Below are 12,069 nucleotides of genomic sequence, written 5' to 3'. Positions count from 1 at the left end.
TTTGTGCTTCACAGAGACGTGGCTGTGTGGATTAATACCGGACTCTGCGCTGCAGCTGGCAGGATTCCAGCTCTACAGAGCGGACAGAGACACGGAACTCTCCGGCAAAGCGAAAGGTGGAGGAATCTGTTTCTACCTCAACAGTGGTTGGTGCAACGACGTGACAGTGATTCAGCAGCACTGTTCTCCAGACCTGGAAGCCTTCATCATAAACTGTAAGCCTTTCTATTCCCCCCGTGAGTTCGCTTCGTTCATCGTGGTCGGTGTTTACATCCCGACGCAAGCTAACGTGCAGGTCGCACAGCGCATGCTCGCCGACCAGATACTGAGTGTGGAGCGGACCAACCCGATCTCCTTAGTTATCGTCGTTGGCGACTTTAACAAAGGTAATCTCACCCACGAACTCCCCAATTATAGACAGTTTATTAAATGTCCGACCAGAGAGGACAACATTCTGGATCACTGTTACACCACCATCACAGATGCTTATCACGCCGTCCCACGTGCTGCACTGGGCCAATCCGACCACATCATGGTCCACCTCATTCCTGCATACAGGCAGAAACTAAAGCTCTGCAAACCTGTTGTGAGGACGTCAAGGAAGTGGAGCAGTGAGGCTGTGGAGAATCTCCAGGCGTGTTTAGGCTGTACAGACTGGGATGTGTTCAGGACTACTACCAACAGTCTGGACGAGTACACAGAGGCTGTGACTTCCTACATCAGCTTCTGTGAGGACAGCTGTGTACCATCATGCACCAGGGTGAGTTACAACAATGACAAACCCTGGTTCACAGCCAAACTCAGAAGGTTAAGACTGGATAAGGAAGAGGCCTTCAGGAGTGGGGACAAAGACATATACAGAGAGGCGAAGTACAAGTTTGGCAAGGCAGTGAAAGAGGCCAAACGACTGTACTCTGAGAAGCTCCAAAACCAGTTCTCAGCCAACAACTCTGCGTCTGTCTGGAAAGGGCTCAGGCAGATTACCAACGACAAGCCGAAAGCCACCCACTCCATCAACGACTGACGCCTCGCCAACGACCTGAATGAGTTCTACTGCTGCTTTAAAAGACAAAGGGACAGTCCTGCAACCATCCCCCACGACACCCCCCAACAGCTGCAGCCACAACTCACCACCCCCACCTCCCCAACCTCAAGAGGGGCCTGGGCACCTCCAACCCCCACCCTGAAGTTCCCCCCCACCAGCCCCCTACCCACGCCGGGGACGGCTCTTTCCATCCAGGAGAGGGACGTCAACAAACTCTCCAGGAGACAGGACCCCCGGAAAGCTGCTGGACCGGATTCTGTCTCACCAGCCAGCCTGAAGCACTGCGCTGATCAGCTGTCTCCAGTCTTCACAGACATTTTTAACACCTCACTAGAGACATGTCATGTGCCAGCCTGCTTCAAGTCCTCCACCATCGTCCCTGTTCCCAAGAAGCCAAGGACCACAGGGCTTAATGACTTCAGACCCGTCGCCCTGACCTCTGTGGTGATGAAGTCCTTTGAGCGCCTTGTGCTCTCACACCTAAAAGACATCACCGACCCCCTCCTGGACCCCCTGCAATTTGCCTACAGAGCCAACAGGTCTGTAGATGATGCAGTCAACTTAGCCCTTCACTTCATCCTCCGGCACCTGGACTCCACAGGAACCTACGCCAGGATCCTGTTTGTGGATTTCAGCTCTGCCTTCAACACCATCGTCCCAGCTCTGCTCCAGGAGAAGCTCTCCCAACTGAGTGTGCCCGACTCCACCTGTAGGTGGATCACTGACTTCCTGTCTGACAGGAAGCAGCGCGTGAGGCTGGGGAAGCACGTCTCTGACTCCCTGACCATCAGCTTCGGTTCCCCCCAAGGCTGTGTTCTCTCTCCTCTGCTCTTCTCCCTGTACACCAACAGCTGCACCTCCAGTCACCAGTCTTTCAAGCTTCTGAAGTTTGCGGACGACACCACCCTGATCGGACTCATCTCTGATGGTGACGAGTCTGCGTACAGATGGGAGGTGGACCATCTGTTGGACTGGTGCAGCCAGAACAACCTTGAGCTCAACGCTCTAAAGACAGTGGAGATGGTTGTGGACTTCAGGCAGAACCCAGACCCACCTGCCCCCATCACCCTCTGTGACTCCACAATTGACACTGTGGAATCTTTCCGCTTCCTGGGAACCATCATCTCCCAGGATCTCAAGTGGGAGCCAAACATCAGCTCCCTCATCAAGAAAGCCAAGCAGAGGATGTTCTTCCTGCGGCAGCTGAAGAAATTCAACCTGCCAAAGACTATGATGGTGCACTTCTACACAGCCATCATTTAGTCCATCCTCACCTCCTCCATCACCATCTGGTACGCAGCTGCTACAGCCAAGGATAAGGGCAGGCTGCAGCGTGTCATTCGGTCTGCTGAGAAGGTGATTGGCTGCAGTCTACTGTTGCTCCAGGAACTGTACACCTCCAGGACCCTGAAGCGGGCAGGGAAGATTCTGGCTGATCCCTCCCACCCCGGTCACAGACTCTTTGAGACTCTCCCCTCTGGCAGGAGGCTGCGGTCCATCCGGACCAAAACCTCACGCCACAAGAACAGTTTTTTCCCATCTGCCACCAGCCTGGTTAACAAAGCCCGGAAACCACCTTGACATTCTCCCTTTCCCCCACACACCCCCTTTTTTGCTGACAGGACACTTGTAACTTGTAACTCTATGCGTTACATTAACGCTCAGCTTGGACTCCTGCTTTACTTGCACTGCCATAATTGCACAATGATCACCTGCACTGTTGTACTGCTCTCGCACCCAATACTGCTCTATATTTACTCTCACTCACTTAAAACTGTGCACATATATTTATATTATATTGTAGATATGTTTATACTGTTTAATTTGTACTGTATTGCACCGACTACGCCAAAACAAATTCCTTGTATGTCCAAAAACGTACTTGGCAATAAAGCTTTTCTGATTCTGATTCTGATTCTGATTATTTTGACAAAGCGGTTCTGCAACATCTCCTCACTTCCCATATCCCACAGCTGAATGTTTTTAAGAATAGGCTTCTCTCTTTTTACTTTAGCTCGATATTTGGGTAAAAGATAAATAATATTATGATCGGATTTCCCCAAGAGTGCACGGCACAGTGCTCTATACACTTCTGGTATGTTACCATAGCAATGATCAAGCGTTGTACTGTGTCTTGTAGGACAGTCTATATACTAGTGGAGTGTGGGAAGGAGGGGTCCAAGATCACAGTTATTAAAATTGCAGAGAATAAACACTGGCCGGTCCAGTGACCGTGACACAGCCATGCTGTAGATTCTGAGATCCTCTCTGCTGCCTCTGTGTGTTTTAGGCCTGGTACATATGTCAAGATGACGTTCATGGCATTCTCATGGCATTCCCATGGCAGATAGAATGGTCTGAATGACACCACCAGAATTTCATAATCCGAGGATTATAAAATTATTAAATTCTGGTGATTTTCTGGGGCGCGGCGCCAGTGGTGTAAGGTTTAAGCACGCGACCATGCGCAGAGGCCATAGTCCTTGATGCAGCTGTCCTGGGTTTGAGTCCTGGACCCGGTGACCTTTGCCAAATGTCTCCCCCTCTCTTTGCCCTCTTTCCTATCTAGCTACTGTTGGAAAAATGAAAAATTAAAGGCCTCTCTAGTGCCGCAAAAAAAAAGAAATTCTGGTGAATTTTCATCTGCGTGCACCACTTATTGTTCACAAAGATACATAGTCCTCCTCCAGTGGATTTCTTTGACAGGTGCTGTTTTCTGTCTTCTCTGACTGTTGAGTATCCTTTCACAGACACCGATGTCCCCGGCTTTACCCATGTCACCGTCAAGCAGATGAGGTTACACAGTTTGAATTATTTTTTATAACTTACTCTTGCTGTCAATTCTTCGATTTTATTATTAAGAGATAGGCCATTTGACAGAGTAATTATAGGCAGAGGAAACCTAGAGCAGCGTCTTCTCAATCTTTCATGTACTCCTCGCGACCCTCTCTTCCTTTTTGTTTTAATTCCTGAGATTTTCTTTTGCCACCTCTGCCTCAGAATCTCTTCACAGTCTGCTGGAATTTGATGTTTACGTCTACGCCTTCATCCACACACACACATGCACACACACAACCACCTACTTACAGATACACGTATAATTGAAATGGTTAAAAGTCATACAAATACAGGTTCCTATTCCAGCCCTGTCTATTTTGATGCCAGATCCAGTCTTGATCTATGAAAGTATATCGAGCAATAGGAATACCATCTTGAGATGTCATTATAATAGACCAAAACTGCTCTGGGACATGTAAGCAACCAGGTTCTCTCCATGGACCGCTGCTCCAGGTTCTCGTATGCCTGAAATACTAAGACAGGACATGGGAGGAGAACCATTGCTGTTGGTTTCCAGAAATTTCGCACCCAGGAGCTAACTTCTCCAAAGCACACAGAAAGTTATGACCTAATCATGCCAACAAAAGTGCATAATCTTCAAAAATGCAAAGATGAGACCCTGAGGTTTCCAAACCAGACACCCTAATGCAACCCACATCTACACCTGGAGATCCTGTCCATGAACACCTCAGCAGGATCAGAGACTAGGAGTATTCCTGATGGAGTTTAACCCACCTCGGGGGCAAGCTTGACTTTGAGGGGCGATTGCAAACACAGCTGTCGCTTTGGGCATACAAAGATCAATAGCACTTAAAAGCAACCGCAGTATCCTATGTTTCTGAGACACCTCTACAAGATGCTGTGCTTGGCACGGTTGTTAGCCTTTTATCATCCACAAAGCACATGTGGACTGGACAACCAAATTCCCATGACCCCATCACCTAGTGTGGTCTACTGTTCCATGGCTAGAACAAAACCCAAATAGCTCTCATGAATCTAAATGGTTCAACAATTGGTTGCAAACTCCCTTTTAAAACCTTAGAGTAAGCTTTAACAATGAGAATTATGATCCCTTAATAGTTGTTCAGCACTTTCCAGGCCACTTTCTTCCGCCCCATTTGCCTCTTTGTAGGTGAGACCCAGTCCTCCATATGACATTAGAAAGGCATATCACCCACAGTAGTCCCACAATGCCCATAGTCTTCATTTTCTTGGGGAAAATGTTGTCCATCCCTGGGACCCTGCAGCTGGGGAGCTTTTTAACTAACTTAGCTACCTCTGCCATGATAATGAACTCCCCTTCTCCAAGCCCTCAGACTCTCCTTTGTAATTGTGAGTGTGTGAAGGTGATCTTGAAAGTGCTGATCCTGAAAGTGCTTCTTCACTCAGCACTAAACGTATCCTCATTCTAAGTCTGCAGAAGCATGTTAAAAAACATACAGTTTTAAATGGCTTCTTTTCATATTTATCTGATCCTGTTTTTCCTTCTTTAATCCTCAGATGACCACAGCCGGGTCCAACTTTCTCCACAAGCCAACGCAGATGGAAAAACAACAGATTATATCAATGCTAACTATGTGGATGTAAGAGGCTGTTGGTTTCATGTCTTAACACACACTCAAGCTGAAAAATGCATCTTCACTTATTCTGTTTATTTTGGTCAGTGTATTATAGAGAAAACCTTTTTAATTTTTGTGAGTCAAATTCATAATATTTAAATTGATGTAAAATTCTTCTGTTCTGTAATGTAGTTATTTATACATTTTGATCTGGTTATCTGTTCTACTCACATGAACAAGAACAGAAACTGCATTTTACCAGTAAGTTTAGCAATTATCATGTTCCATCATGGAGAGTAAGCTCCTAACCTTGTGACCTTCACTGCATTTTTTCCTCCCCTTCTCTTGTACCTATTTCCTGTCTGATTACTCAGAATAAAGGAAACTTGTACCACAAAAGTTCTTCAAAAATAAACAAACCAGGGTAACAACTGTTTCTTACATTGCTAAAAAACATGCTCTCCCAGGAACCAATATAGACCAAAACAAAACAAAAAAAATCGGTGGCAATAAAGACAAAAGAAGACAAAAGAAAATAAATCAAAAGAAGACAAAAGAAATCCACCAGGCCTTTGTATAAAACATGAAGCACTTTGTGGCTTGATCTCCTCAATCCACCACATTGTGAAAAGGAATCATAAAGTGGTACAAGCTTCCAAAGTCTTTCAGAATGTGTTGCAATGTGATTGGAATTATTTTGATGAGAAAAGGATGAAGTATTTGGTTTGTACTGGACGCATGGCAAGAAATTTTTAATTTAAAATAAATTACTGAGATTCTAGGTATATTTTTCATGCTCAGTTGTACCCTTGCTTATTAGTCTAAATAAGAGAATTCCCCTACTTTAACAGCCTAAAAAGTAGCTGTCAGTACAGTGTGTTATAAATGTGGGTCTAAAGTTTTTTTTCCATGCTGAGACAGGTATTCTGTGTTCCTTAGGGTTATAAGAGGCAGCGGTCATACATTGCTGCTCAGGGCCCTCTGAGGTCCAGTACGGAAGACTTCTGGAGGATGATCTGGGAGCAGAATGTCCACATCATTGTCATGATCACCAACCTGGTAGAAAATGGACGGGTGAGTCGTCAGTATATATGGGATTCGTCCCACTGGAGGAAACTTATCAGATCTTCTGTTGTACCAACAAAGAGACTAAATCAGACCTAAGGCACATGGTTGAAAGACAAAAATTGTATAATTTCTGTGTTATGCAGTCTCTCTGTGTTGTGTGTGCCCCTCAGAGAAAGTGTGATCAGTACTGGCCAGCGGACGTGCAGGAGGAATACGGGCAGTTCCTTGTGACTATAAAGAGTTCCAAAGTCCAAGCTTACTACACACAGACGACATTCATTGTGAGGAACATCCTCACCAAAAAGGTCAGCCGGTGGGACTAGCTTTTAGTTACTAATTATCAGCAAATTCTAACTAAATATATTTAGGTGACCAAAATAAATGTCTGTGTGAAATGTGAGTTTAAAATTTCAGGCTCCTTTAGTGGTTTAGCTTTGTATCCATTTGATACGAAGCTAAATGTATCCATTTGAGCATTGCCCTACCAATGACTGCTAATGCACTACTATTAATGCAGATACGTTTTTTTATTATGTTTCTGTGTTCTGAATGTTGGAAAGAAAATTCAAGACATAGCAAATAAAGTGCATTCAGGTCAGAATTTATGATGACAAGTTTAACATATGGCCACCAAGAACTAAACTGTGCCCTCCAATATCTAGCAATACTGTTGTGTTCAAAAGGGACTTTACAAGGCAAACAGATTCATTTTTTTTATAGAAATATATAGTTGGCTGAATCAACTTCTGTATATGGATTTATAGTCAGCTACATTCTTTCCAATTGAATCCTGGTTACAAAACAATGCAGTCAAGTTAAGTTTATTATGCCAACTGGTAAAATGTTTTCTGCCTAACGAAACCAAGCCAACTGCAGTGAAACCCTGACTATGCAGAAATTCGTTCTGCTGAATGAGGTTGTTGCGACAGTGGATAGTTGATTGCCTCAATCAGTTGACTTTGCATCAATCCCTCGTAATGAGTATGCATGTGATGTCAGTGGAAAGGGAAACAAATTTATTTAACAGGAAGAAACCACCAGCAGAATCTGGTTCAGTGTGAGGGGCCATCAATCACTACTGACTGGTCCTGGAGGACTTTCTATGTCAAAGAAACAGTGGAGGGTTGATGGCAGGAGTAGCTCCTTCAGTGTATTCATCTAGGAGAGAAACATAGGTAAGTATCATATATAGACAGAGAACATGAAGTCAATGGCAGCAATAGCTCAGCTGATTCTCAAATATCCAGGAAGATGACACAACTAAACACAAATGCAAGATGTTATTTCTATGAATAAAGAAAAAAACAGACCACATAAACTTAAAAGACAACAATAATTGCACATAATGGATAGGTGGAAAATACTGCTTTCTTCAGGACATGCCTGTAGCCTTTGGAACTTACTGGATACATTAGGATTTATGGATAATTACAGCTTGGTATGATTGGCATAACAGTAGAAATTTATCCCATGCTGTCTGAAATGAAATTTTTACCAGGTGGAAACTTATGTGTAAGAGTACATATTTTCGTACCAAAAGTGTCCAGTACAGCTCTGTCAGTTTGGTAAACACATGTACCGAACGAATACAGCAGAATGTTTATGTGCAGAACTACCAAGGGCTTAACGCTGTAATTCATCGTGCAACTTTATAAGGTGACACCAAAACAGGCTCACGCTGAGCCTGGTTCTGCTGGAAGTTTCTTCCTTTTAAAAAGGAGTTTTCCTCTCCACTGTCACTACATGCATGCTCAGTATCAGGGATTGCTGCAAAGTCAATGTCAGCAGCTTTCTAGTGTCGCTACATGCTCATCCAGGAGGAATGACTGCTACAAGTCACTGACTCGATGCAATCTGCTGGGTTTCCTTAGATAGAAAACCTTTTAAACAATTTGAATAATACACTAAATCTGACTGCACAGTTCGATAGTTAGAATTAATTGGAATGTTTGTACTTGACTTGGAATCTGTATGATTCGATTGAATTGTCTTTGTAAGGTGCCATAAGATCACTTGTATTGTGAATAGGCGCTATATAAATAAAACTGAATTTAAATTAATTCTTTCAAAACAGTCATGGTGTCCTTGTTTTTGCTGTTTCCAAAGAAAGAAAACTTGTATACTTATTGTTTAGGTTTCACTTTAACAAATATGAGACAGTAGTATTGCACAAAAACGACTGGTTTTCAACAGTGAAGCTTAAGAAGAGCTGTAGATATCTGCCACTTTTTCAGCAGTCTCTGTCTTCCTCTTTAGTCTGACATTTTTTTTCTCCTTATGGAGGCACTGTGGACTTACTTCCATGAACAAATAAGAACACCCTGACACAGGCTTTTCAACATATTTGGATCGATATTAAAAATCAATGTTAACAGAAATCAGAAATTCGAATGATGTAAATAACCAACACAAACTGAAGAAAATACTTTTTTTTTTCTTCAAAATGTAATTTTTAATGTAATTGGAAAGCCATGCCTGTATAGAAAATAGTCATCAAGTAGAGGATATTCAAAACAACTGCCAACGACTAGGGCAGATTGTCCAAGCAAGTTCACCCCAATAAGAGAACGCAAGATGCTAAAAGAAGTGTCCAGTAACCCTAAAATGTCATGACGGGACCTGCTGCAAGCTCTTGCTACGGTTTATGTGAAAGTGCATGTCTGTAGAATCAGAGAGAGAATTAACAAGTTTAACTTTCATGGAAGATGATCAAGACAGAAACCTTTGCTCTCTAAGGACAACATTACAACTGGACTAATGTTTGCCAGAAAGAACAAAGACAAAACCAGGACTTCTGGATTAATGTTCTGTTGAAAGATGAGTCTAAAATTTAATTATTTAGACACCAGAAAAGATTTTTACTATAAATCTAAAAATACAGCCTTCCACTATCAACGAATCTACCATGAATTCGACCGTGTATCACAGCGTCAGGATGATTGGGGAAAATGTGAGACCACTTAAAAAAAATAAAGCTAACGTCAACATGCCTGAAGTTTCCAAACTATGAGAGAATACAGTGTTTTTCGCAGTTAATGAGTTCCTCTTGTATCTTCCATTTGCAGAGCTCAAAGAAGGAGTGGAGCAACGAGCGAACAGTGACACAATACCAGTACACCCAGTGGCCCGATATGAGTGTCCCAGAGTTGTCTCTGCCTCTTCTCAGCTTTGTCCGCAAGTCATCCAGAGCCAATACAGACAAAATGGGCCCAATAGTGGTGCACTGCAGGTCACATAAAGTTTCATTGTCATCCTAACTTGAGTTGATTGAGGAACCATAACTTAACGTTCGTTTTGCTTTGCAGTGCTGGGGTTGGTCGGACAGGCACATATATCGTCCTGGATAGCATGCTGAAACAGATGAGGGACGAAGGAGCAGTCAACATTACAGGCTTCTTGAAGCACATCCGCACTCAGAGAAACTACCTGGTTCAGACTAAGGTAGCAGCTCAACTCTCTACTCAGACACATGTATAATTTGATACTGATGATCAACAGAAATTAGTAGTTTTAACAGTATAGTATTAGTGGGTGTCATCTGCTTAGAAAAATGCATTTTTCAACTAAACAGTTGTAGACCCTTTAGATAGAGAAAATTCCTGTTTCAGTTTTCTACTCTATCTAGAACATATAAACAAACATAAAATTTTATGCCAGCAGCCTTAACAAAATTATTGAAAAAGATACATCTTCAGCATTTTGATACACCATAGCGATCACACTTCTCAATGCCAGTCTTTCTATATTTATGCAGTCTTGATCAGGCTAGGTTTATTTACAATCTGTATATAATAAATAATACGACAAGAGTCATTGATCTAAAAGACTATTGCAACATTTAAAAAAATGGTTTAATTGTTTGACTAGATGCAGAGAAGGCTTTAAGGTTAATTGAGCATTTCTATTTGCTACCTTGCACAAATTTGGATTACTATATAGCCCACCTAATGGTAAATGGCCTGCACTTGCATAGTGCTTTGTCAAGTCCCCAGAGACCCCAAAGCGCTTTACACTACAATCAGTTATTCACCCATTCATCCATCCTAATGCTTGTGTATTAACAAATGACTGGATTTCTCAGAGTTTAATTCTTGAAAGATGCACCAGTCAGGGTTGTCAACTGCTCCCTGCAAATATTCGCTATGTTCATTGAATCACTGGCAACTGTAATTCACCAAAGCAAAAGTATTTCTGGAATTACTTTAAATAGCTAAAATAATCCACAACATTTGTTTATATGTTGATGATGTTTTGTAATGTTTTAGAGAAAATGACCCTAATTAAGTTCTGAACAATTTCAGACTACTGTATCAATTGGAACAGGTCCAAGGCCCTTCTTATCTCATCTAATATTAATATCTCTCCAACCATTTCTTTACAAATTGGAAACATTAGGTACCTTAGCATCAATATGTCTGATATGCTGAATGAGCTGGCACATGATTACATGAAATCCCATAACTCAAATTAACAAAGGATTGAGAACTCTCCCTTAGTCACTCATGAGAAGAGTGTCTGCAATTAAAATGATGATCCTCCCTAAAATTAACAATTCAGTCAGTCATTTCTGTTATCTCACCTAAACTACCCCAGACTTAGTTTACTTGCTTAGATTCTACCCTATCAAAAATTTCTATGGGCATCCAAACCTCCACGCATAAGTTTAAAAACTTTACAAAAGGCTAAAGGTTTAGGAGGATTAAAAATCTTGATTTTTTAAAATTATTTTCTGTCAAATAGTTTGCATTTCTTAAAAATTAATTTCGAAAAAATACATTAAACAGTCTATGAATAAAAACTGAACACGCCATGTAAGGAAATTTGTATCTCAGGCATTCCATTTAGCAGCCCTTTATCTAAGCACCATAGCTGTTTTAAACGCATCAACATCAGTATATCTCTGACAATCTGGTGGGAAAATCTCATTATTAATAGGTCTTCAATTCTCTCACGCAGGCAAACATTCCTTTGAAAAAATCCAGACATCCTGCAAAATAAAAGGACTCTTAACTTCTTAAAAAATTCTCATTAGCTAGATGTCACTGTTTAATCAACTGCTTCACCGAAGGTGGGGGAACTTTGAAATTATTTTTGACAGCTGAATCAGTTTTGCTCAAAATAAACACAAACGCTTTCTCTTTATTTATGTGAATATTTATTAAATCAATAGCCCTGATACACCTCGCTATTCTGATTCAACAATTTTCACCTAATCAAGCATGCAAATGTTCTACACAAAAGGGGTAAAATAACTAACTAAACAAGATAAAACAACATTGAGTGTGTATGAAAGTCAAACCAGCAGTTATGGCAAAAACAAGAGAAAATATGGTACTGAGCAAAGCTTTGGGACCAGCCTCCACCAGGCTGCAGTCATAAAACCCTCAAAGTTGGAGCTCAGTGAAACACAAAGGGTCATAAAACGTTTAGGCGGCAACCAGTGGAAAAACACGAAGAGTGAAGACAGGAATAGTGAGTTTTCACCATGAGGTTCTAGCAGTCCAACTTTAAGTTCACCTGAGTCTGCGCTCAGGTGTTCAAAAACAGTGAGACACACAC

General features: G+C 42.0%; 1 protein-coding gene across 9 annotated transcripts in view; it reads left to right on the top strand.

The window, feature by feature from the left end:
• The window catches only part of ptprz1a (protein tyrosine phosphatase receptor type Z1a), a 191,532-nt gene that overhangs the window by 172,501 nt on the left and 6,962 nt on the right, over positions 1-12,069 (top strand). For all 9 annotated transcript variants that reach the window (XM_047388581.1, XM_047388629.1, XM_047388611.1 and 6 more), the window contains 5 exons: positions 5,384-5,466; positions 6,382-6,516; positions 6,681-6,815; positions 9,576-9,739; positions 9,816-9,951. In XM_047388581.1, coding sequence (XP_047244537.1) covers positions 5,384-5,466; positions 6,382-6,516; positions 6,681-6,815; positions 9,576-9,739; positions 9,816-9,951 — 653 coding nt within the window. The remainder of the gene's footprint in view (positions 1-5,383; positions 5,467-6,381; positions 6,517-6,680; positions 6,816-9,575; positions 9,740-9,815; positions 9,952-12,069) is intronic.

The sequence above is a fragment of the Girardinichthys multiradiatus genome, chromosome 2 (genome assembly GCF_021462225.1).
Source record: "Girardinichthys multiradiatus isolate DD_20200921_A chromosome 2, DD_fGirMul_XY1, whole genome shotgun sequence".
Lineage (NCBI taxonomy): Eukaryota > Metazoa > Chordata > Actinopteri > Cyprinodontiformes > Goodeidae > Girardinichthys > Girardinichthys multiradiatus.
Note: the sequence above shows the minus strand (reverse complement) of the source record. Positions and strands in the feature narration are given on the sequence as shown.